The 27,866-nt window shown below is 43.9% G+C and overlaps 1 protein-coding gene across 1 annotated transcript in view; it reads right to left on the bottom strand.

Annotated features, from left to right (window-relative positions):
* The window catches only part of LOC138283226 (gonadotropin-releasing hormone II receptor-like), a 216,523-nt gene that overhangs the window by 5,553 nt on the left and 183,104 nt on the right, over positions 1-27,866 (bottom strand). Inside the window, exon 5 of the mRNA XM_069221265.1 lies at positions 14,280-14,481. Coding sequence (XP_069077366.1) covers positions 14,280-14,481 — 202 coding nt within the window. The remainder of the gene's footprint in view (positions 1-14,279; positions 14,482-27,866) is intronic.

Below are 27,866 nucleotides of genomic sequence, written 5' to 3'. Positions count from 1 at the left end.
TATTAATGCCACGGAATGTTTTGCCACGCTTGACTTTAATCACATAATATGCCAGAAAATGTTCCTTTCATTGCTGCATGTTTTACGTTTTTTGGCTTCTACGTTTACTTTCATTGCTGAATAATTACATGAATTACTCTGCAAGATGTAATTTTCCGTTGCTTCAAAATGCAGTGTCTTTGGGTACACCTCAAATACTGGTATCCTACCAAGACTAACAAGAATTTGCAATGCAAAGGGTCTCACATTTGCTCATGTTAGAGCTGATAGCGTTGTAAACTCCTAACCCGACTTTTCACCTATGGCAAAAGTGCATTTATGTACGTAAACCGAAAAAGTGCAATTAACTATGTAAAGCGCTCGACTTCTGCCAAGCGAAATTGCGCTTGTAAATTTGAGAAAAAGTAGTCCACAAGCTGGACAGAAAACAGCGAGCCTCGCATGTTTTCTGTTCTTGGTCAATGCGCTCGAGGAGGGCTAGCCACTGGAAAAGGCATGACGTATCCATGCCTTCGACTAATGAAAGCAAGCAGATTTTATTAGGCAAGTCCATGAACCAATGAAAAACACTGGCGTGACGTCGACAGGGCTCTGAGCCCTTTTCTAAACACTAAAGCGTCTCACTGCGATACGCATGCGCGAGCGCATGCAACGCAGGCTCGACCCTAAAAAGGTAAATGTATCTAATTTATCCATGTGTTTTGAGATGTGGCAACAAGTGGAAGTACCGACACATACAATGGGATTTCCCAACAGTGAAAAAGTTTTAGTCACTACGGTTGGACAACATCAGTTTATGAATCTGTTTGAAGTCAGATAGAAAATATGGCAAACACTTCTGGACTCTGAGGTGAAAAAAGGACAAAGGATCAAGAAAAAGAATGTGACTCTCCATCGTAACACATCACATATTGCACAGACAGCAGTAGGGCATACAGCAGCAGCATCATAAAGTCCTGCCCCCTAAGCATGCAAGTAACATTCAACTCCATGGAGTTGCTGATCTGCCATTTCTCACTTTCTGTTAATCAGACCCCTTCCCTCTTAGTTAGAGGCCTCCCGCCCAGAACAAGGAATTCATTGATGAATTCTGTGATCTTCTCACTACTTTGACCAATTGAGATGGTCACGCCACCTTTTTAAATGATTCCCAGACAGCACAAACTAAAACAAAATATAAGAGCCACCTCTTCAATCTCATCAATACACTCAATGTGGTACAGGATGTCAGACAACCTAAATACTCCAAAGGCTACATCCTCAATCTTGTGTTTTCAATATCACTAACAATCCAATGAAATCACCCATATCCATGGACTGGACTGACCACTTTGCCATCCCTTTCTCCCTGCTCATCAGCATCCCACCAACAAACTCCACTGAAACACCCTAATGCTTAAACTCATCTCTCACTCTATCAACTCCATGTCTGATGCCAACACCCATCCAAACACTTTTTGTAAAACTATTTGAACATTTTACCCCAATTTAAACATGCATGGGCAAGCCAGGGCCTTCAGCACCCTGGTGCTCTAAAGAGCTTTCTGACAGTAAATGATCCATCCCCAGACAGGAATGAAAATGAAGAAACAGAACTGTTGATAGCAAGTTTCTTAAATCCCCCCAACAACACAGAGACAGCTCACCACATCAGCCAAATCAGATTATCATACCAACATCATCAACAAAGCCACCAACAGAAGCACAATGCTTTTGAAGACAATCAAGTACTTCCAGACCCACCTATTACTTACTCTACAGAAAAGTACAAAACCATCAACCTTCTCTTCGGTGAAAAAATATAAGTAGTCTATCCTGTTTTAGTTTTAAACCTATATTAGTTGGTAAAACTCTGCTGAAAGGAAAATACCCCTAAACACTGATAAACACATGCACAGCCTCAAACTAAAAATGCCCTTCAAAGACAGGAAAGTGAGAGTGAATGAGTCATTCGTATTTCTTCCTGAATGGGCCAACACAATACAGGTTTCTTATACAAGGTAGCAGCAAGAAAAACTGGTCTAAGAGTATTCTGATATTTTTTTTGTATAGGGATGTCACTAAAATCTTATTTCTTCTTTTTTTTATTTTCTCCAATTTTGTGATCTTGGGTTGAATGTGCAGGGTTTAGAAGCATGCTTTACGTCTGTTTGACACAGTGGAGAGACTGGGAATATTAAAATCATATTTGATCTTTTGGCAGTGTTTAATTTTTTCAGGCTGTCTCATCAGAATCTTGTCCAGCATGTATTAGCATATTTACACACAGAATGGGTAAAACACTTTGATACATCAGTCCCATTTCCTAACAAGTCAGTGCTGACAGCAGATTGCCTGCTAAATGCCATAGGTTTTAAACATTTAGTTCACGGTGTGCTGACAGGCACCTGTTAAACAATAGTTGTATCATTGCACATGGGATAGTGGTGAAAGGCTTTCCCACATACTAACAGAATTCTCAGCTACAAACCGCCCCATTGTTATGTGTGATATCTTCAGCTACTGCTGACGTTTTACCCAAATGCACTTTACTGCTGGGGTTTTTGGGCCCATCGTTACAATCTTAACAGAAAAGTGCTATTGCCCCAGAATACAATGTGATGTGGGTTAAAATGTCAGGACATTTGCCATGGGGACGGTTTGCAGCTTCAAATGTCCACACAATAGCAGCACCACCTTAATGAAGTAAGCAAAGAGTACTGAAAAGCAGTGATGAGCATGCTTAAAACTTAAACTTTCAGATGCCTTAGAATGTAGGGCTGCAGATTAATCTGGTGTAATTCAAAGTGTTAAAGATTTCAGAAGGTCCTATGTTGTTGATAGGGTTGACCACACCTGCACTGTTATAATATTCAGGAAGCAATGAGTGAATGACCCCAACTTAGCGCAGGAACTTGTTTATTAAAACATTTCGTTATAGCACTCCTACTTTTAAATCCATTAATAGGGCCCTAAACAAGACAGAATCCTGACTGCGAGTGAGTGCGAGAGGTAATAAAATGTGAGAGAGGGTAATGAGATATGAGTGATAGTGCAAAACACAGACTTTCTGTTCTTAAAACAGTCTAGGATATACGTCCATTGGACACAATGCCAGTACAAAGACTCTGCATACCTTGCATTACTTCTCCTTTAAATTCAATGTGTCCTTTATAGCAATCACTACAAAAAATCAAGATATTTTGTAAGCACTGGAAAAATACAGGTTTTGTCTTTTTTTAGGGTTAGGCAGTTGAATAAACACTGATAAGCACTGGTCTCAGAAAGGTTTGGAAAACGCTGAGAAAATACCACTGAAGTCCACAAAAATATAAGGAATGAAAACAGGACAGCCTAAATATAAATCTGACAGCACAATGAGCAATGGAGAGCTTTCAAATCCCTTTCTCTTGAGGGTCTCAACAACCTACTCTAGTCCCTCAAAGCCACTTCTTATAAAAATGATGTCTTACCATGGTCCTTCATCAAAGCTCTCTATGGGGAAACTCTCTCAATCCTGCATACCATTGCCAATACCTCCTTTACTCAAAGCATCTTCCCAGATGCTCTAAAGAGAGGCAGATCCTCCCACTCTTAAAAAAAACCTACAGTAGACCCTTATGAGCCTTCCAACAACCGAATGATCACCTATCTATCCTCCATCGGCGATATCATTGAACAAGCAGTCTAATTTAAAATCCAACATCATATCATTGCTAACAGTTTCTGCACAACTAACACCCTGGCATTAGATAATGTTGCCTCACAGAGACACAGACATACCTTGCACATTGTAGACAATGCCCTCTTGCCCTCTTGACCACAGATAAAGATAACTCTTGCCTTCTGATATTGCTGGTCTTCTCAACTGTCTTCACCAAAGCTGACCATCCCACCCTCATACACACCATGGCAATATGGTTCTCCTCATACCTTTCCAACTAACACCAGTTTCTTCACATAGGCGATATCCAGGTTCCAAAAGGTCCATATCACCTGCAGAGTCCCCAGTGGTTCGATACTGTCTCCTGTCATCATCAACCTCTACATGGAGCCATTTGGCGCTCTTCTCACAGATAACAGCATCAAGATTCACCAATTTTCCGATGATACACAACTTTACTGGAAAGTCTCCTCTGCTTTAGATATCTAATGGCTCAAAAACTGCCTGCACATCATCCAAACCTTGATATACAGATACTACCTGCTGCTCAACCCGATCAAGGCAGAATCCCGTTTACTTGCCATGAACTACAAACATGAAACAGTACAAAGCTGGATTCAGACCCCAAGTTCATTGAATGCCAAGATACTTGGATTTACCCTGGACGCCAACCTCACCCTTAAGGAACACATTGGCAAAAATACAAAGATGACATAGTACCAGCTCTCTCTTCTAAAGAGAGTTAAACCACTAAAGTGACTTTAGAGCTGCTGTTTCAGTCATCGCACTCTTGTATCTGGATGGAGGTAACGGCCTGCCCCAAGACCTCCTACATCTGACAAGAGCATGGTACTCCCCACAGCACATCTCCTACAGCGGTTGAAGTAATATGATTGCATCACCCTCCTCCTGAATGAACTTCATTGGCTCTCATCTATAAAACCAGCTGCATCATTTACAAATCTATCACAACCAGTACCCCTTCTTATCTTGCAGACCATAACCAATGTTTCTCAGCACATCCGTACCCATGTCACCATCAGACTAAGAAGTGTGAAAAAGAAAGACAACAAGTCTTTTTCTATCTATGCACCTTGCTTCTGGGATAACATCTCTGTATCCATCAGGACCGCAACAATGCACCCCAGTTTAGAAAAGAGTTGAAGACTCATCAATTTAAAGAACACTACATCAATATGTATTATCCGTCCACAATCCAACTACCTCTCCTATCTCTTGTTGACTTTATGCTTGTCTTTGACAATGTACAGAACTCTGCTGCCTTTTGGGCAGTTTGTGCTACAGAAATACCATGTACATACATACATACATACATACACTCAAAATGACAGTCCCATGCACAAGGCAACTCAAATACTTCATCGAATAGAATTACCTAAGATAAGACTACAATTTTTGCAAAGTGTTTTCCATTCTTGGCTACATCAGTATGCTTAATTCAGTCTAGGTCAACTGGTTCAGATGACTACCTCATCTTATTTACCATTCTTGATTTATCTCTTCTCTGCTGAGCTAAGAATGAAAACGTACTAACAGTAGTCACAGAAGTAAAGGCCATTGAACATTACAAATTCGACTCTCTCACACTGGGCTGACCTTCCTCTGTTGACAAAAGTGAACTAATTAAGCAACAAAATGTTAAAATATCCAATATATATAATAATATTGCTTCAACTAAACGTAAGTAAAAATATCTAAAAAAGACAGCTCACTGCTTGAACACTGAGATTGCCAAAGAGAGTACCTACATCCCTGTGGGAGGTAATGAAGAAAACCCCCTCCTCATCCCAATTTACATCAGACTTAAGAATAGAAATGCAGACATTTCCTTTCCCAGACAATGACCTATTTTTTAATTTGCAAGCTTCTGAATAATAAACCACAGGCTACACTGCTTTTTAGCATCATACATAAATGGATGCATAAAGCCATCGCTCTACCATATAAAGTTTCAAACTTGACTTCACAAAAGCCATTGCGAGCACAAAGACTTCAGTCTTCACTGCAAACACACTACCTCCTTCACGTGTTAAAGAAAATGCGGATGCGTTCCTGCTTCTTTGCCTAGAAGTCATTCATTCCACTGTTGCACAAACCACTGCTTCAGGTGTGTTAAACGGGGCTTATTTTCACATTGTATTAAAAGAACCTAAGGCTCACCTTGAAAATCTTGAAAACTACAGAACAAGTAGAGGGATACCCTTTCAGAACAGTGTAATGGAGAAATTACTTTTTTCTTATATGGTGGACAGACAGTTCCCGGGACAGCAAAAGCCTGGTTGTAGATTAAGTCTCAGCGTAAAAACCTCCATACTCAAGATCTTAAATGACTAGTTATAGATCTTGAAGAATGGAAATGCTGCATGCTAATGCACTCTTTGATACCACAGGAAACAACATTCTTCTACCTACACATGCTAGCAATGCATTAAAATTTAATCTCTACCCCCAACAGCCATTACATTTGAAATACCACAAGGATGTATCTCCCTCTCATTCAACCAGTATGTTGAACCTCTGGGTGAGTTATTCTTCTGTGGAGGTATCAGCTTCCACGAGTACATGGACAATATGCAGCTGTACCTCAAGATAGCACAAGTTACATTAACAAACTAGCCTAATGAGTACATGACATAAGCTCATAGATGCCTCAAATCTAATGTATCACTCAAAATATTGAATTCTTCTTATTATAGCCTAACAACTCTGGTCTCATCCCTCCTGATAGTTCACATAGTATACAGCAACAGTGTAATAACCAGAATAGAATACAGCCACAGTGTAATAGCCAGACTACCTAAGACATGCCCAAAACCTTACAAACTACTCTCCACTCTGCAGAGAGACTAATCAACCACACAAGAAACCTCCCTTGAGTGGTTCTATTGGATCAAGAAAGTCTCATACATGGTAAATGGGTGTGAAACCCTGCCCTGATTGCCTGACTGCATGTGAAACTGGTATCTATTTCACATGAAACTTAACTTTCTGTTTAGCCTTCTCATAACGTGTATCAAGTATGCATGCTGAGGCCTAGGCCTGTCCTGGTAATGTAAAGGTTAGAATCTGTTCTGTGACCTGGAGGAGCAAACCAAGCATGTCCTCATAAGGCATTGGACTACTGTCCATGCCCTGGGTAAGTCACACAAAGCAGTGGTGGCAGTATAGCATGTTTTTGTGAATCGTATGATTAGGACTTTTTCAGTGTAAGAGAAGAGCACGGTCTCTTAACCCCGATTGTGTTAAGTGCCACTTTAATGTCAACCTCAGACCCTTACGCTTACATTCTGTGTGTGTCAAGTGCATGTCTGTACAGTGGATGTGTAGCACATGTATGGGGAAAGGACTCTGTGTGTTGTGTGAAACTGAGGACAGATGCCAGTGGTGTCCATACAGGATGGCCCCTGGTTTACAAAGAATATTGATTGCATTCTTGTGACTGACGGGTGAAGACTCAGACACTGAAGTGAAGGAGGATAGAGCTATTAGCAAAGGGCTGCTGGATAGTTCTTCCTGAGCACTGACATTTGGTAGTGGTAATGTGAGGATGTTTCTGGGCAGGGTCTGTCCTTTTTTCTCTCTCTAAATACCCCTTCAGAACGGCTGATAATTTTGGACTGTATCCACATCCACTACCAGGAAAAAAAGTACAAATGTGGGGCCCAAAATCACCCCACTTTCAAGTTCCTAGTTCTTCAACACCAAGGACGAGAGCGCTCTGCACAGTACTCAAAGTATGTCTGTGTGACCTTTCAGGTGTCTGCATGACAGTCAGTCTCCCAACGGTGATGGGATATTCCCTGAAGTCTGCAATTCTTGCTGGAGGAGTTGAGGGTTGGCTTAGAACCTATAAGCCTGTCTGGCTGCTGAGAGAGGGAAAGAACATGCCTGACCATGCAGGAGGACAGAATGTCCAGGGGGAAAACCCAACATATGCTGAAGAACATCCAGAGGAAGTTGACTTTGAATCAAGGTACAATCGATGTTATAAGGGGTCGCTTGTGTCGCCAGAAGTGGGTCTATTGTGAACTGCTCAAAAACTTTGAAGAGTGCAGGCTGGATTGACCAATTTTATGAGGAGTTTCTCTGTCTTCCAAGAAGTTCCCACAATAAACTGCCACAATCCTTTCACAAGAGAATTATCAGCATGCCATTTAACATTGTGCCATGGGATAGTTGTGCCATTGCCAGATATCAGAGTCTCATCACCATCAAAGGGAATGCCCTAATCAGCACAGAGGCTGCTACTACCAAAGACACTGTTACCAATTACTTGTTGGAACCAAACCTGGGAGGCTGCAATTGACATGACCAAGTATCCTTTCAGAACCCTACTTGGTAGGTGCCAACAGCCACAGGTTTCTGACTGATGAGTCTGGTGGCTTAGCGAACTAATGCATCTGCTGTTGGGGCCTGTCTTTGACCTCATGGTCACAGGTTCAAATCGTGGCAGGTCCAGTCAGCCTTTCATCCTTCTGAGATCGATGAAATGCGTACCGTTGGGTAACAATTAACAGCTGTTATTCAACGGCAAGATACCCTTCTGGGTGAATGTGCCTTTTAGAAATACATATGTTGTGTCGAATAATCCCGCCTAGTGGCTCATGGTTTGAAAAAGGTCATCACTGGAGCCCCTGCATCGATGAAGCTGTTACCCCAGGAGCAGGCTCTTCGCATGCACTCTTTAGTGGCAATGGAACTGTATCTCCAACCAGCAGATAGCTGTGATTGGTACAAGAGACTGAGCATGCAGAGTGATCGGCCAAACAAACCTAATACTTTTTCCCAGCTGGTTTTAAGTTAACGAAAGTCATTTAATTTATTTATGCATCCTGTAGTTTTCAGCGTCAACTGCATTGTTGTCCAATTAATGCCTACACCCTTTCCATACCAGGGACTGAAGATTGCGAACTTCTATAGAGGGGAGAAGGCACCGGGGCAGTGCATCTCACTGAAAAATGTAGATGAGGTTACAACCCTCTACCAATATATTTGTATTGAGTTATGTAATATTTCATTTTGCTAAGAAATTAACGTATTTGTTTGTTTTTTTAAGATAAGCACTGGTCTGAAAAATACGATATTGTGTCATTGGTTGACATTAGAGTTTTGATCTCAGGCCTCGAGGTAATGTCGACAGATCAAAAGGACATCTCACTGGCTCATAGAAAATGTGCTGTAGCTTGGTGTAGCAGTGGAGACAAGGTGTGAGTTGTGGCAGAGGAAGTCTTCGTTTCCAGCATTTGTGCTACACATGGCACTGATTCTAGCAGCTCACGACCCCAACATAATGGCAGTCGTTGTGCTGTCTTAAAGGGAGCTTTATCTAAATCAACTGAGGGTAATCTAATCCCAAACTGGGTTCCAGACTTTGTGTATTAGACTTTAATGTTCCTTCCTTAAAATACAACATTCGTGAAATCCTTCCCTTCTTGATGCGAATTGGTTGTTTCTGTGACCAAACTGTTTTGTACTGGACTTGCAGCCTCCAGCTAGCTCTTGTCTGTGTCCCTGCCATTGGCAGGCATTCTGTTGTTTGATGATGAGTGAGATTTTCCATCGTTGCTGAACCGAGGTGTCTGTGTTCAGAACAAATAATCTGCCAGTTACGGAGAGCATGATAGTTTCTCCCTATCCTGTGTAGATGTTGGTTATGCTGTGCTTGTTGGAAAGGATCTGAAGAGGTGTCAGCCTGATAACCTTAAATTAATCAGGAGCATGAGTGGGAGATCTCAAGTAGAAAGACGAGGAAGAGACAGAAAATCCTTTGCAAAGGAAGAACCCAGGCACCTTCAAGCGAGAGATAAAGGGGCAAGGTTCGCCTGGTAGTGGATTAAAGAGGCATCATGTGGTTTTAAGACTACATACACTTGGTATTCAGAGCGCCAAAATGTTCTTGCACCAGCTACGGGCTTCAGAGCAGGGTTCTGGTCACCGCATTCATTCATTTACAAATTAAGCAATGCGTGTGAGTATCAGTTGCATGTATGCCCACGTCTTCCTGCCCTTTTTATTTAGGCAGTCATTTGTTGGGTTTGAGTTTCCATGTAGCAGATTGTTGGTGGCAGATGATGGGTTGATTTCCTCCAGCAACTAAATAGTGAAACTCATTCCGGTTTTATACTGCCCAAAACATATGTAAATAAGCACCTCTAAAATAAACTCCACACATATTCTTTGTGGATATGCTGAAAACCTGACTCGATTTTACTTTTAATTGTTAGTCACCCAGCCCTGTCGCAGGTGACAGTGACAACTATTTCATAACCATGACAGACAATGCAGTGTGATGTTTGTGCTGCAATTACTAGGTAGTAGTAGTCAAGACTGCTGGGGGGGGTTCTTTCTTCGATGCCCTCCTCCCTCGGGATATGTTCTGTGTGATCTCAGGCAGTCTTAGGCTGTAGCACAAAGAATCTCTGGCACTTCTTTTTCATCTGTCATTTCGATTTTCTTCGTCTTTAATCAATAGTTTATCTCCTTGCACACGGTCTTCATCCTTCATCGCGGTTCTCTGTGCGCTGTAAAATCGATAGGGCAGGATTCCGTCCTCAACCACGAAAAGCAGAAATAAATCATGCTTTCCGAGGCAGGCAGCTGTGGTGGATACACGCGAGACACAAAGCCTGGCGGCTTCCGGTGCCCAGCCAGAGTCCACTCCATTTAACTCCTTTATGTCTAGAGGCGATGGGGCCTATTTTTCATAACAGACAGCAACGGAGAGTTGCTTGTTCGCTAAGTGTGCAATTGTCAATTCAGAGATATCAAGGTCCAATAGCCCACAGATCGACCTTGGTTTGGTTTCAGCTCCCCACAGATCAGGGCGGCACTGACGTGAACATTTTGCACTATCTGCTTTTTTACTATGCATAAGCAAAAAACAAGCATTAAATAGCAATTAAACTTAAATCATTTAGTCGTCAGTGGCTACATTTGGGTCACCGTATTGAAACTATGCTGCTGCAAAGTATGTTGCGTTGCCCATATCGTCAGGTTGCGCCGAAGGAATGGGTGCTTTGCCAACCAACCCAAACCATTTGTTAAGCACGTAACACCTAAGGGCGCAAATCCTTAGCTTTGCAATCCAGAATTTTCTTTTTGAAGGTGTAAGGGGCAAGCTAATCCTAGGCCTGCTCCCTTAAATAGTGCTGTGGGAGGCAATTTTTCAGCCTTGTTGCCAAGTAGTAGAATCTGCCAGGTTAGTAATTTTGTAGATCAGATCCTCACCTGTTAAGGAATCAGGAACCAGTGTTGTCCTATTGGGCTGGTGTGCTCCCGGTGTCTCAGTTCAGCTACTGCTCTTTCAGAGGCGTGTTAAATATTTCGAAGCTGACTCGGTACCTTCTGTGATGCTCCGATGAACAGAGAGCCACAATTGCCACATCTCGAACCAATTGCCAAAGCTGCCTTTACCAAAGTGACTCTTTCCCGTCAGATGGGGATGCAGTCTGGCCAATACACGTATATAATAACCTGCTGGCGAAAGCAGACTCGCTGTTTGTTTAAGCTGAGACATTAAAATGAGGCAAACTGCAGAATCATGTCCCTTTCTACCACTATCCCTAAGCGTATTGGACACACCAGGACTTTAGAGAGCACACATTTAGTATATTTAAGTGTGAGTGCAAAGTGCCCTTCAACCTAAAGAGTCTAAATAGGACTGGCATTTAATGGGTGTGGTCTGGAAGTTCATCTTTTAACTGGAAAACAAAGATTCCCTGATGTGTGAGTCATTAGATTCAACAAGTCTACTTAGTCTCACGTATGGTAAGGGTGGGCTTCAGGGCATGAGACGGAATTACAATGAGAGACTTGAGCTATCAGCCATATACATTTCTTGCATATTCTGCTGACGATGGTAAACTGATGTTGCAGGTGAGATACATCGCCAGGCTCCCTTCACCTGGTCTGCGCCGCATGTACTCTCCGCATAACTGTGTCTCTGTGCTGGATCTTCTTTCCACCTCCGTGGGTGTCTTACAGAAAGGGTACAGCCCATCAGCCTCAGCTCGTGGAGAAACCTGTCTGCCATGGAAAGGCCCTGGAAACGGGTAAGGGGAAAGTCGTGGGAAAGTGGTATGTGTGTTGGCTTTTGGCAGATCGATAATACTTACGTAAAACTGGTAGAGTTATGCTCATTGCATCCCCTAGCGTGTCCCTTACGTGCTCCCAAATCTATTCAAATCCTTCATTTTGTAAGTCGAGATTGCCAAAGATTGGTCCTTAACACCGCAACCAGAATACCCTCTAAGCGTCAATGCCCCTGTTTTCCCACAAGTAGAGCTCTCAGACAAGAAAGGGGAGGAATGTTGCAGTCGATGGTCCCAAGCCCTCTATGCATTCAACTTTCTCTCCAACCCTTATGCAACATATGCACATTAGAACAAGCACTAGTATGATCATGCAGCACAGTTGATATAGGGATTAGAAGACATAGATACGTCTTGAGGCTGAGATTGATAAATCTTAATTCCCTGTAGGAACGCCCTCCTTTTTGATGCAACCAATTCCTAGGTTTTAAAGTCCATTTAGTACCAAGGTGATTATGGAACGAGTGTATGTTGTTCTACATAAAGGTGGTCATTATAACAATGGCGGTAAGAACCGCCTACCGCCAAGGCGACGGCCGCCAAAAGACCATCGCTGCGGCTACTAGCCGTCCGCCGGAATATGACCATAGCCGGATTTCCGCCAGAAGGATAGCGGAAATCCGGCTGTAGCCATGCCGGCGGATGGCGGTAAGGTGGCGCTGCTGCCAGCAGCAGCGCCACGCAATAGACCGCCGCCGGCCGTATTATGAGAATAATACGGCCTGGTGGTGTTCTGCTGGCGGACGCTGCTGCTGACAGCAGCGCCCGTCACGTCTCCTGCGGGAGGACCCCCTGACTACAGGTAAGTCAGGTGCTCTGACAGGGGAGGAGGTGGGAGGTGTTGTGTGTGGGGGTGTATGTCTGTGCGTGTAAACGGGTGTGTGTTGCATGTTGTATGTGTGTTCATGTGTGGGGGTTTGAGTGCATGTATGTTGAGTTGTGTGAATGCGTATCTGCGTGTATGTATGTAAGTGTGTGTGTGAATGGATGTATGCATGCATGGATGAATGTTGGAATGCGTGTGTGTATTCGTGTGTGCGTGTGTGAAGGGAGGGCGTGTATGAAGGGTGTCTGGAGAGGAAGGGTGGGGTTGGGGGGAAACCTAGGGAGGGGGGCAGGGAAGACCCCTATCAGTGACAGGGAAGGGATTCTCTGTCACTGATAGTGCCTACTGCCATGGTTTTCATGGCGGTAAGGATGCCACGAAAACCATGGCAGTAGGTGGGGTCATATTTCCGCAGGCGGGCAAGTGACGGCCGCCGGGCTGGAGAGTGAAGTCTCCAGCCCGGCGGTCAGTGTGGTCATAATATGGAGGAAAGTACCGCCAGCCAGTTGGCAGTACTTTTCTCCATATTAACACTGACTGCCGGGGTCATAATGACCCCCAAAGTTTGTGTGCTATGATATAAGATATAGCAACCTTACAACACTACCAATCAGATGACATGGGCAGAGTCTTTGACGGATGCACTGCTGCTGATAACATCATCTGCAATCATGCAAACAACAGTCATTGGAGTAGCAAGACAGATCGTGGAAAAAAAGAGTCCCTCATCATGCCTACGTACCACAGCATTACTCAAACTCCTCTGCCTGCAGGCCTAATTCTAGAGGTGTATCCCTCTGCAACACCCATCAATCCCTCCATTTCTGCTTCCAAATGTAAATGAATCCCCTTTTGTTCAACCGATTTCTACATCTCTCACCAACTTAACGTTCTTTTTTTCTCCTCTACCTCTATATATACATCTCCCTTTCTCCTTTAAGATGGACATGGAAATTGGAATTTTTAGCTTTAGCACCATGTAATTTTTGTAAATGTCACATCTTTATCCATCCTCCTGACTGATTATTTTTTCACTTATTTTATGGATACATCAAAGATGATTGTTTATAGAACGTGATCCGTCATCATTATTACCTCTTTTACTTTCCTTTTATATGTCATTCACCTCTCCTTTTGATCTCTTCAGGCTTTATCATTTTGTGCATGCACTATATGTCTATAATACAATGGGGCATATTTAAGAAAAGTGGAGCTGCATACAGGGCAGTGCCACTTTTCTTGCACCCCTTAGCGCCCCCCTAATGTTACCATGTGTGCGCCGCATTTAAAATATGGCACACCATTGCAGTAGTTAGGGGACTAGTGTCAGAGTTTTTTTATACTAGTCCGGCGCTTTGCAGGATTAGTGTCAAAAATTTTGACGCTAATCCTGCAAAACACCCAGAGGCCCATTGTAACCTGGTGCAGGCACAATGCATGTATTGCACCGCTTTGTAAATATGGTGCAGTGTTTTTGGCCTTCTATCGCCACATTAGCGTAAAAAAATGACACTAATGTGGTGTTAGAATGGCACTAGGGGCTCTTAAATATGCCCCATTGTTTCTTGTACATAACGGACGTAGATAACCCAGGGCGTTGCACGTGCTATACAAATTGAGAATTTGCCCTGGGAAAGCAAATGGCCTCAGCAGTCCAGGGAGAATGTCCCAGCGGCATACACAGTCTCCTGAGTCTCACCCGTCTTGTCTTTCATCTGCTTGCTGATCTCCCACAGGATCCGGACGTAGCACACGACCATCACTGAGAGAGGCAGGACGAAGAGGCTGAAGAAGGTGAACATGTTGTAGGTGGTCGCCTGCCATTGCTCCTTGAAGCTCCCATGGGTCACACATTGTGTGAAATTAGCTCTCTGGATGGTGTGAAGCCGAAAGAGAAAAAGCTGAGAGAGAAATGGAAATAGTCAGGCGCATGCAAGGGTACGCATGATTAATGCATCCACGCTGCAGGCCATAAAGTGTGCACCACTAGCATTACGCGATTATGCGGCTGAGGTATTTGCTGCGTGAGTACACATTTACTGCACTTGCCACATATTCCACAGTCTTATGCATAATTTGCAGATCTAGGTGAAAACTGTATTCATTTTTTCCAAAGGGAGGAAAAACTACCAAAGAAATGTTAAACTTGTGATGTAAAGCATTGGCAGTCACTACAATTTCTGATTACTGTATTGAGGTTTTAAATTTGTACTATTGAAATGAAACTATTGTCCAGACAATATTAATGTTGCCCAAAATTCCGTACATAGTTACATGTAATTTAAACAGTGTGAAAACATATATTCCTTCTTTGCCTCTGTTCTCAGAGTAACATTTAAAGAAGGCACTCAGAGTACAGAAAAAAATAATAAAATAATTATTTTGCTTCTGTTTTTAATGTTTGATGTCTTGAAGACACTTAAATATACATTTGAAATGTACAACACTGTCCTCATTATTAATGCAAAGAAGTTCTTCAAAGATCTTCCATAGTGTGGACACAGTGAACTTGAACTGAAGAACAGTTCTAAAACATACCTGTAATATGTGCTTCCACTATTTATGGTGCACATGTTTTATTCTTTACTTACTTTGAGATTTCAGTCAGCCTCCACCAGCTATTGGCTTCTATAGCTCAAGAACCTTCAGCCATTGATTTGAGACATTTCCAATCACATCTTGTATCAACCCATAGAGGCATTTTAGTCTCACCATGTTTCTGTTTTCTATTTACTATGTGTCTGAATCCTTTCACTTCCATTGGCGTGCAAAGAGGTTTATTTTACATCTGAAATCAGTCGATGAGTGGCCCAGAAGGGCTTGGGGAGTCAGTGCTGACAAAAGCACTTGAAAAAATAACATGAATGCTAATGAAAAAAACATTGTTTCCTTCAATGCAACATACATTTTTCAGATGCTTTGGTCAGCCGTTGCCTCCCATGGCTGCTGGGCAAACAAGCATTGGCAAAGCCAATATGTTTGATATTTGGATATGTGTTAATGCCCATCTTGCTCACCATAAAAACATGAAACCTATTGGCTTTACTACTGCTTGTTACTAGAAGTGTGCATGTGTAGCCTTTGTACTGTTCAGAGCAGCAACAAATTGCACCCTTATTGTAACACATGCTATTTTGTTCTTAGAGTCAGAAGGAACAGTGAAAAATCAAACAGTGTTCCTGAGCTTCTGAGCAAGACCAAATCATTATCTGTTGGTGAAAAACAGCGTGAATAGGAAATGGTGAATGTGTAGACTTTCTTAAGAAATTTGCACACAATTTGGGACCTTTTTTTCATCACTTTGCATTAAATAGAGAGCTCCCAATGGCACTTTAAGATACTCAGGAAGAGAGAAGACAAAAAAGAGACCAGCGGAGAAGGAGGAGATAAGATAGTGGGAGGGCTTGAGGCAGCCCTTAGTTTGAGCCAGTATTTGTGGGCAGGGTCAATCTGCACTGTTTTCTGGGGTCAGGGACTCTGACCCGGAACAAGCAAGGCAAAGGCAAAAATGACAAAAAGAAAGAGGAAGAAAAGAAAGACAGAAAACAGTGATAAAGAGGGAAAGCAAGGATTAAAAAGAATGTGCAAGAGGGATATGAAAGGGCAGGGAGAGTATTTGGTGGATGTCAAAAATCCTTTTAGAAGGACACATGGCAAGCAGGAATTATTGGGCCCAACTGTAGTGGTTGAGACCATTTCCACCTGATGTCCCTGGGCCAAGCCTACTATGGGCTCCTTCAGCACTTGACTCTCAGCAATAGCGTGGTTCAAGCAGTCTAAGGCTTCTGGGGGAAGAGGTAGGAGTAAGGTGAGCACATACTCACAACTCAAAATACATCCAGCAACCTCAATAAATGATTGTCCAGTCAAATACTTGCTTTTATGTAAAAGGAGTATTTGCCAACTAACAGAGTACAGTACAACACACCTTAAACTACATACACAGCCTTCTTGAGGCAAGCTCACTGGTGTTTCCCGGGTCAGCTTTGCAGTTCTGCTTTCCTGTATTAGCCTCATGGTTATTCCCCATGTGTTAGACTTTTTCATCCTTGGCGTGGTCTCCCTTAACTTTTTGCCTCTGTTTCCCAGTTTGTTGATGTGTGCTGGACTCTGATTTTGCTGTTTTTGTTACTCTGGGCACTTTACCACTGCTAACCAGTGCTAAAGTGCAACAAATGTGTATGTAATTGGCTTATCCATGATTGGCATATTTGATTTATTAGTAAGTTCCTAGTACAATGCACTAGAGGTGCCCATTGGTTGTGCCACCCACATAAGTAGCTCTGTAATCATGCCTCAGACCTGCCACTGCAGTGTCTGAGCCTGCAGTTTTAACTGTAAATTCGACTTGGCAAGTGTACCCACTTGCCAGGCCTAAACCTTCCCTTTTCTTACATGTCAGACACCCCTAAGGTAGGCCCTAGGTAGCCCCAAGGGCAGGGAGCAGTGTATGGTTAGGATAGGACACATAGGGGGTTATTCTAACTTTGGAGGAGGTGTTAATCCGTCCCAAAAGTGACGGAAAAGTGACGGATTTACCACCAGCCGTATTACGAGTCCATTATATCCTATGGAACTCGTAATACGGCTGGTGGTATATCCGTCACTTTACCGTCACTTTTGGGACGGATTAACACTCCTCCAAAGTTAGAATAACCCCCATAGTAATGTGTTTTATATGTCCTGACAGTGAAATATTGCTAAATTCGTTTTTCACTGTTGCAAGGTCTGTCCCTCTCATAGGTTAACATGGGGGCTAACTTTAAATCTGATTAAGTGTAGATTCCCTTTGGGAGTAGATGGACATATGGAGTTTGGGCTCTTTGAGCTCACAATTTAAAAATACATCTTTTAGTAAAGTTGATTTTTAGATTGTGTGTTTGAAAATGCCACTTTTACAAAGTGAGCATTTTCTTGCTTATACCATTTCTGTGACTCTGCTTGTTTGTGGATTCCCTGTCTGGGTCAGTTTGACAGTTCGGCTGGTTGCACCTCACACTGGACAGTGACACAAAGGGACCTGGGGTCTAGTCTGCATTTCCTGATGAGCCATCTGTGCTAGGAGGGAGGGGAGGAGTGGTCGCTCACACCTGAAAGGGCTATGCCTGCCCTCACACAATGTAGTCTCCAACCCCCTGAGTGTCTGGGGCCTGGCCAGGGCAGGATTTCATATACAAGAGAGACTTTGCTTTGAAGCAGGCCTACTTCAAAGGAGAAATTGGGAATAAGAAGGGCACCGAAAACCACAGACTTTAGAACACTTCTGGAAACCAAGAGGAACCTCTGCCTGGAGAAGAGATGACGAGCTGAGGAAGAAGAGCTGCCCTGCCTGTGACTGTGCTTTGTGGAGCTATCTTACAGTTGCTGCTTCTGCCAGTGTGAAGATCTCCAAGGGCTTGATTTAGAGCTTGCCTCCTGTTGTTTGAAGTCTCAGGGACAGCAAAGACTTCTCTCTGCCAGCACCTGGACTCTCTGGAGAGACTCCTACTTTGCACTGTGGTGCCCATCCAGTTCCTGGGACCCTGAAAGGAGAAGCTAGCAGCCTAAGAGGAAGAAATCTATGCACCGAATGCCGTGCGGGGAAAAGATCGACTCGACTCCGATCTGCGGCTGAGAAATTGATGCGCCACCGGCTTCGTGGCTGAAAATCGACGCTCACCTGTAACGCGACCACAGAATCGACACACGGAGGTGGAGAAATGATGCGCAGCATCGCTGACAGAAGCTGGGAGATTGCAACCCGCGCTGCGGGGTTTTTGGATAACCGTGCGGCTGGATTTCCGACGCAAACACCGTTGGGCGTGTAAAAACAACGCAAAGCCCGCCTGGACCTGAGAGTGGTGACCGGATAGATGCATCACTCTCCTGCGGAGAGAAGAAACAACACGCCCGACCCGACTAAATGAGAAACAGGGCAAGGTCTCGCTCGTGAGTGAAATCGACGCATCGCAAGCCCTTTTTGACACACACTCACCCGTGCAGGGTTATTTTTGACGCACCCAAGGTACATTTTCACGCTAACAGTGTTAGTGTGTGTTTAAAACTACATGAGGACTCTTTTTGCTTTTTAATTGATAACTTGACTTGTGTATTGTGGATTTTGTCGTTTTGGTCTTGTTTTGTTTAGATAAGAATTCTCTATTTTTCTAAACCTGTGTTGTGTCATTTTGTAGTGTTTTCATTAAGTTAATGTGTGTGTTGGTACAAATACTTTACACCTAGCACTCTGAAGTTAAGCCTACTGCTTGTGCCAAGCTACCAAGGGGATAAGCAGGGGTTAGCTAAGGATGATTCTCTTTTACCCTGACTAGAGTGAGGGTCCTTGCTTGGACAGGGGATAACCTGATTGACAACCAAAGACCCCATTTCTAACATTGGTGGTCAGCGGATGGGATTGGACTTGTATTTGTACTTGACATACAGTAATTAAGTGTACACTACTGTTTTTAGTTCAGACCACTACGTGACCACATACTACTTGTCTTGTGATTTTTGCTTTTCTTTTTGGAACTTCTTTTTGTTCTACTTCTCGCTGATCCCTTGACTGACTTTTTTGAAACTTCATTTGGGAACTTGTTGTTCTGCCTTTGGAACTTTGCACTTGTTTTTGAATCTTCATCATGTCCCAAGCTGGAGATGCATCAGTTGGAGCTGATTTTGACCTAGAGAAATTGGAGAGCTATGCCAAGGTCATTTGGATCAGTTCTGTAAATGTTTTGACTGACCCATTAAGAGCTCATCTAAGAAGGTGGAGCTACAAAAGGCGCTGAGGGCCTCGGTAACAGCCAAGAGCACTGAAGGGCACACAGGGGATGAGGGAGATGAGGAGGAGGAGGAACAGTGTTCCATACACAATGGTATTGTGGGTGGGCCTGTTATGTCCAGGGAGAAGGTCTCCAGGGCAGATAACAGTGTCTCGTCTAAGGGTCTGACACCTGAAGAGTTACAGGACAGACAGGCAGAGAGAGTACCAATTAGATCTGGAAAAGCTCAAGCTCAAGATGGAGAGGGAAAGGGAGGACAGGAGGATGGCCATTGAAGAACGGAAGATACTACTGGCTCATGAACGTAGCTTAAAGGAGTTAGATCAGAGGAGCCAGTCTAATAGAGATGGTGGCAGCAGGAGTACAGTGCAGCCTGAAAGAAGGGTACACATCCCAAAAGACCTAGTGAGGGATTACAAGAGGGAGGATGACATATACTTGTAGTTCAAGGGGTATGAGTCTGCTCTCCACATGAACCTGGTCCCTGAAGCTCGTTGGGGGACAGCTCTGTGGTAGCACTTTGAAGTAGAGAGGGGGGATACACTGACAGAGTCTCACCTACACTATCATGAAGGATGCCCTACTCATAAGAAATGGTCTCACCCCTGAGACCAAGGGGGTAAGCAGGGGTTAGCTATGGGTGATTCTCTTTTACCCCGACTAGAGTGAAGGTCCTTGCTTGGACAGGGGTTAACCTGACTGCCAACCAAAGACCTCTAACAGGCTGTATGTGAATTCATTCAAGACAGTGACAAAAAAGGAACTGTGGTGTGCCCTGCATATCCTGATGGGTCTTCCTAAGGTCGAGTGGTGGGAGGAGCTGACTTTTGCACCTGAATAGGGCTGTGTCTGTCCTTACACAAAGCAGTCTGTAACCCCTGTAGTGTGTCTGTGGCCAGGACAGGAAAGGAAGGGTCTTGGGTACTACAAAGACTTTCCTTTAAAGTTTACCCGTTTTAAAGGCAGAAATGGGTATAAGTATTGGGTCTCTGAGACTACAACTTCAAAACACTTCTGAACTGAGGACCTTTTGCCAGGAAGATGAGCTGGATGCTGTAGGAGGAACTGCCAATCTGCTGTTGCTTTGTTGTGCTGGTCTGCTGCTTGCTGCTTCTGTCCTGGGAGTGAAAGGACTGGACTTTACTTTCTACATTCTGCTTTCCAAGGATCTCCAAGGGCTTGAACTGAGCTTGCCTCCTGTAAAGAAGTCTCAGGGACGTCAAAGACTTCATCTGCAAGTGCCTGGACTATTCTCTGTTCTGAGAGTGCCAAATCCAGTCCCTGGGCCCTGGGAAGTGGAAACGTGTCCTGAGAAAGAAAATCCATGCGTCAGATCGCAACAGCTGAAAATTGACACATTGCTGGGCTTGCGGCAGAAGAATCGATGCAGCGCCTGCCTTGCGGCTGAAGAATCAACTTGGCGCCTGCCCTGCAGTGGAAGGATTGATTAGGTGCCTGTAGGACCTATGCAGCCCCTGTTCCACCACAGCTCTATGATTACCGTGCATCTGGATTCTCCCACGCATCATCCATGGGCGTAATTTTCGCATTGATCCCACACTGCAGCAAGGAACTGAGGCTGCTTGACCAAAAACCAACGCATCCCCTCTCCTCTGGGCAGAAAGCCAATGCATCACCTCCCCTGCCAGTAATGAAAGAACGCATCACCTCCCCTGGTCAGTAAGGAACTGATGGATCGCTTTGTTTCCCGGCGCCTCACCTCCTCTGCACCCTACATTGTCTTTGTTTTTGACGCATCCCAGGTACTGTGTATTAAAACGAGACAATATTGATTCCTCCGGATTAAGACTCTTTGCAACTTTTTGAAAGTGATATCTTTGCTTGTGTTTGTTGGATATTTGTCATTTTGGTCTTGTTTTATTCAGATAAATTTGGTTATTTGTCTAAACTGGTGTAGAGTCCTTTTATAGTGTTTTCACTGTGTTACTGTATGTGTGTGTGTGTGTGTATGTACAAATACTTTACACATTGCCTCTGAGATAAGCTTCACTGCTCATGCCAAGCTACCAAGAGGGTGTTCTTAGCTGTGTGACTCCCTGACTAGAGTGAGGGTCCCTACTTGGACAGGGTACAAACCACTGCCAACTACAGACCCCATTTCTAACAGTACCCTTTGAAAGCCCCCAAATCACTTTCAGAAATGTATTTTCTATGATCTCTTCAACATTGGTATCCTCCACAACCATAGCTTGATTCTTACTAGGGGGATTAATTGCAATGTGGAGATCATACTGATAAATCCACTCCAATGTGGGAGGCCCTGATTGGGCTACATACACTTTCCCTTGTATCCTCCTTCCTCCAAAGTTGATGTCCGACCACATCAATCCTAATTTGTCTATGTTTCCACCTTGCTATCCCATAGGATTTATGGCTTTCGGATACAAAACTGACCTATTCTACGTTTCCACCCACAGCCCATCAGGCACTATTGTAAACATTGTACCTGAGTCAAACATAAGTTCTAAATATTTTCAGTTTATTACAATCCTGCTTTAGGTCTGGATTTTCACCTTTTTTTCCTCATCTTCATACAAAATGTGTTTTCTACAAATTGTTCCTCATTCTCAACAGATGCAGCATTAATTTTTCCTTATCCATACGCATTCTGGGAAAGTGGCCCCTTTTACCACACTTTCTGCATTCTTTGTTGTATACAAAGTATACTTTCGGATCAGAGATTTGAAATTTACTCCCACACCTAATGCATAACCTCCTCGGTTTACATGCTTTGCTCCCATTTTACTTCTGTTTGTAGGAAGGCCTAGCCCTGTTGACGTTCATTTTATTAACCACTGCTACGTATTTATGTTCTTATTCTTTCTTATCAGAGTCTGTGGTTGTCACTATTCCTTGCTTCCTAGATTGTTCTTTAAGATCTAGTTCTCTCATGCAGGTCCTGGATTTGTCAACGATTTTTGCAATCTCAATTGCTTCTTTCAGAATTTTTACTGGCCCAGACTCTTTTCTACATTTTCTTGATGACATGTTGGAAAAATAGCTGGTCCTTTATCCGTTCATTTGCCATGTTGCCAAATTGGCACTTGATGGTGACCTCACTGAGATGGGCTACAAACTCTTCTACTGACCAGTTTCCTTCTCTGTGGTTAAGTATAGAACTTATGTTTAACTGTTGCAAAGATAGACATAAGTTCTAGACAAAAGTTCTCTAGTCGTTGATTGGCTTCTTTATAATTATCTTGAATAGGTTGTCGTTTCTGATTATCTACCCTCTGGCAGATATTTGAAATTAAGTTGTCCTTCTTTTCCTAACACACTGATTAATAGCGCTTTTTCTCTGTTGGGATTACAGTCTTGGCCATACCAGGCTACTAAATCGTTTTTAAGCATCTCTTTCCACTGCTCCCATTCCACCTGAGATGGTCCAGGATTTCATAAAAAAAAACTAGGGGAATGGATGTTTCTTTTCATTTTCCTCCATGTAATGTTAAGTAATTATTTGGGGAAATATATAAAGTGTACTACCAACTAGAGACAGTAAGTGGCAGGGTGGTACTGTTTTCCCTGTACCATAGTCTTTCATCAGTTTCATTGAATACTTGTGTGGGTGAAGCTCAGTGACTGATGTTGCTTGGTGTGGTGGGCTGATACTGGGGAGACATGCGAAGAGATGGTAGGTAAGCTTCTAATGTTTTCAAATTCTTTTCTACTTAGGGCACAATTGTGCTGTCAAAAATATGCTCTGAGCAGCTGAAGGATGAACAATGATCCTGTTCAGCAACTGAGTGTTCTGTGGAACGGTTCTACATGCTTGAGCAGCTCTCACGCATACATAGAATGACATGTAGTGCTTGATGCAGATTAATTTAGTCTGCTCAAGTTGAGTTGATCATTAGACACGCTCATGCCCTTATTGGTGCCAGTGGGTTAAAAATACCCAAAGATCAGTTCTTATTAATTGAGGTGAGCCGAAAACGTGCTAACAAATACCACCAGGTATGTGCAACACCAAGCTCATGAAGTCTTAAGTTCAATGAGTCCGTCTTACTTCTCCTCTCAGGATGTGGTTTGGTGTCTACTGGTAGCAATTTATTACCAAATTGTAGTAAATAGATCACACGGAATGCTACCTGTTCAGGTTTTATTGTTCACAAACCAATAAATGGAAGAAAAACTCCAAGCCAGCCAGCAGAACTCAACTGAACTTGAAGCTCCCTGACAACTACAGAATCATGGAACTTAGGATGTGAAAAGGATCTGTAAAGTACACTCACTTATTCAGCAATGTACAAAAGTTATGTTATGTGTATTGATTTAGCACACTTCACTACAGCTGCATGCCACTTTGGAGCTCAACTTCATAACTTCAGCCAAAAGGGGGTAAATATTAAAGTTGGAGAAATTGGCATTTAAAATCATGGATACATTTTGTAAATTTGATGGTTAAAAACATGTTTTCAATATTATCCTGAAGCAAACAGTGCAAGAATCTGAGAAGGGGGTCAGCAGCATCACGTTCCAAATCTTAGCAGCTATTACAGAAAATGGTCTATCTACATTTTGGAATTGATAGTTAAAAGTGGTCTGCTGGTCTACATTTTCTCAACAGATGATTCCGTGAAAATGTGGATGCTGGGATTGCTTTTTTATTAATAGCTCTATGAGCAATTGTAATTGGTTTCAAAAGTCTCTTACGAATATGCAGTCAATTTAGAGATCTCAAAATTAGGGTGATGGGCTAGCACCTCGAATAGCCTGCTATTAGATAGGTGCTTCCATTTTCGAGAGTATTGTATACTGTATGGCCTTGTCCTCCTAATCTTTATTACACATGAGTTTTGAGTAGGCCTGGGTGGAGTTCACAGAGTATAACTCCGCGGAATTGATTAAAAACTCTGTGGAATTCCGTGGAGGCGGAGTTCCATGACCATCGGAGTCCTGAATGCACCCGATCCCAGAAGCGTTAAGCAGGGTCAGGCCTGATTAGCCAGGCCCAACCCTGCTTAGAGCTTCCAAGATTGGGTGCATTCAGGGGAGGGCCATAGGCAGTGAAAGCTGCTGTTTCACGTCTCTTTTGCACCAGTCTGTCCTGTGTGTAGTGCATACTGGGCAGGCCGGTGCACAAGAGGCCTGAAATGGCAGCTTTCTTTTGCTGCCTATGGCCCTGGTCTGAATTCAGGCCAGTGCCGTAGGCAGTGAAAGCTGCTGTTTCAGTCCTTGTTTGTGCACTCCTGTGCACAAACTATGGGAAAAAAGAGACGAGGGCCTACCTGCGTCCCTCAGGGGGTCCTCTCTCCTCGTCGCCTCCGACCACAGAGGTCTTGCTCTCTGCTTCCCTCTGCCTTCTGCTCCTGTGTTGCTGGCAGGGGGAGGTTTGGCCCCTAATCCGTCACTAGTGCGCACAGCAGCCCAATTATGGGCTACATAGCACAAGCGCAGATTGTATAAGTAGGCTGCAGTGCGCACCGGGTCAGCTCTGCACCGCTGGTGATGCTAGCAAACTTTTTGGATGAACTCCATGCTCCAAGTGGTGCGTGGAGTTCCAAAAACTCAGTTAGCTTCGCCAGTGGAGTGAAGCTCCCCGCCAGTCCCTTGTTTTGAGCTGAGACTGAATAAGATAAAATGCCCCTATTTGACAGTAAACATTATAATTGGTAGAACCATGGTGCATCACTGAAACTTATCATCCTGGGAGCCCTACCATGTCTTCACTTTCAAACTGAAAGAGAGAAGATGGCTAGGTTTGGTGGGGTCATCTCTTGTCTGCACTGCTTTACTTTATGTTGCAGTATTGTTTCGGATAAATTGACATTTGTAAACAAGACAGAAGAAACACCAGCAACTTTATTGATTGATTGTCTCATGTGAGGGGAGCTTTGCTATAAACCCACTCAACTGCATGAGCTAAAGGTCCATCATTTCTAAAGTCACTTGTTACCAAGCCACGTCTGAATGAACATTCCCTTTTTAGGTCTCGCCTGCACTAGTACGTGCTCTTGCTTATGAGACACTTTGTTTACCAAAAGGGGGTTGAAGCCCTCCTATTGCTTACTATTTGTTGGCTTCATTGCCACTCTTATTTTGCTGCCTCCTAATTAGCCAGCATGTGTTGATTACACCTTCTCTTCTTTTGAGTGGAGCATGGACTCAGTACTGATTGATTAATTTTGAATACTGTCCTTCTGTTGCTTGTGCTGTGATTCAGGTATTATTTTTCTTTTTTCTTTCTCCTATGTTGCTTCTTCAGTGCTGCTTCTTCCCTCCCACTTCTCACAATCCTGTTGTTCGTGTTGCTTCTTCCCCCCAGCTTCACTCCTAGGGATCTGGGATGCATGCTTAACTTAGCCCCACAGGTTGCACAAAGACCACCTTTGTCCTGCAGGGTCATTCTACTCCTTAATAGCTGTTTGACCTCCTCTTGTCCCCATCTGTCTCGTATCTGCCTCTCCCTAGGTCCTGGCAGGCTCTATAATAGAGTCATGCTAACCTCTGTGACTCCTTACTGCTCATAGTTAAGGATGGCATTACCGGGTGCTGGGATCAACGGCTTTCACAGGTTCTGCCTAATGACAAAGATAACAGGCATTCCCTTCAATCATCTCTGCATTCGAATGAAAGACTGATTGGCCAGGCAATGCCACATGGTTGTTACACGAGTAGCTCACTTTATTTTTCACAGTATCTCCAGTAACCGCATTCCCATTTCTTCTTTGATCCTCTTTTCTTCTCCCACTTTCCCCAAACCATCTTTGTCACCTGTGCCTCCTTCAAAACGTATGTATTTTGGAGTTTTTGTCAACACCAACCAGCCCAGCAACTTTGAAAACTTTACAGATCATCTTCAGTACTTTTTCCAAAGTCAGTAGGGTCAAACAATGCAAGATGCACTTAAATAGCATGGTGAGATTAAGCCTCAGCACATGTTTACCTCAACCACAACAGTAGGGACCATTAGAGTCTGGCTCATGTGGAGCCCTGTGCAGTTGAAGAACACAGGGTGGAGGTTGTATATCTTTATATTAGAGTGTTGCAAGAATTTGTTGCCCTCCCCACCAACCGCCTTCAAGATAAATTGCACTATTATGCAGCCAGCCCAGGTCGCTTCATATCTCTTTCTTTTTGACTTGCGCAGCCACCCTTCTGTACACAGGGATGGCTCCTTCACTATGGCAAAAGAGCGTCGCCCCTTTGCCTGAGCCAGCAGCAGGAAAATAAAACAATAGTTGACTATCATTTTATTTTTCTGCTGCTGTCCCAGCCAGCAGTGTAGGTAGGGGCGGGGCTGGGCTGGACCACAGGAGGTGGTGGGACAAAAGGAGAGAGGGCACCTAAGTGCACATGTGTATTTTTGACGGCCGTCTCATGCCGGACAAACACCTTTGCGCACTAATGTTTCTCCAGCCCCTCTGTGTTCAACAGCGGGGCTGGAGAAACTGCACAGACCCCAGGGCTGTGTCTGAGCGGCACTCCAAGCCTCTGAGACCAATCCTGGCACTGCTTTCATGCTAAGTTTAGCATGAAAGCAGCACCGGGATTGCTGGGGAGCCCGTGGAGGCGTCCCAGTGAATGTGAGGATACCACACAGACGAAAGAGGAGCGACAAACGAGGCTACAGCGTCTGTAAAGGTAAGTTTCATTTATTTTATTTTTTTATTTTCTCTCCTCCGTGTCCGCATTCACCCCCTCTCCCCTCCCCTTGTGATTTTCAGCAGCCGCCGCTGGTTGTACACCATGGGTAGAAGACACTGTCAAAGCCAACAGCTCTCTCATCGCATATGCGAGATCTATTGGCTTTGCCAATGCTTTTTTTTGCCTTGTAGTAGGGTTAGCGAGGACGACAACAGTAACAGTATTACAAATTCACGGTGTACATGAAAGAGAAAGCTGGAGGCTGCGTGCAGTCTGCGGTACTGAAGATTGTAGAGAAATGTAAACAGCTGTTTCCATGAGACACGTTCTCATCTCTCTGAGCACCTAGCATTTAAGTGAAACGAGAACACTGGGCCCCAGGATATCGGTGCGCTCTCCCGCCCAAAGCTCGGGAGTGTTCTTAGAAGCTGTCGGACTGAAAATGCCTCAATTAACCTTCCCTCCGATTCATTCTTCTCAGGCCTGGCCACAGATAAAAATAATAACGCGGAGGCAGGGACACTGACCAGGCCTTTCCATTAAAACACACGGTTCAGCCAGGAGCGAACCGTGCTTTGCGAGACGAGGAGGGCAGGGCGGGGATCCACTTGTTGCATCTCAGTGTGGGGGACAGAGATTAGTGACCACTGCTGTCCACACAGCGCCCGAAAGCCCTGCATTATAAGTTTTTCTTGATCAGTGCTGCTGAAGGAATTCAAGAAGGCCCTTGAATGTAAACGAGCGCACTTCGGGGCATATTTATGAGCCTCTAGGGTACCTGTGGAACAAGGGGACCAAGTCCAAAAGTCACAAGCAAGTCGGAGATGGGCAGATGCCCAGGAAATGCCAGCTGCGGGTGCAAAGAAGCTTCTACTGGACAGAAGAAGCTGAGGTTTCTATAGGAACGAAAA

This window comes from Pleurodeles waltl, chromosome 3_1 (genome assembly GCF_031143425.1).
Source record: "Pleurodeles waltl isolate 20211129_DDA chromosome 3_1, aPleWal1.hap1.20221129, whole genome shotgun sequence".
Taxonomy (NCBI): Eukaryota; Metazoa; Chordata; class Amphibia; order Caudata; family Salamandridae; genus Pleurodeles; species Pleurodeles waltl.
Note: the sequence above shows the minus strand (reverse complement) of the source record. Positions and strands in the feature narration are given on the sequence as shown.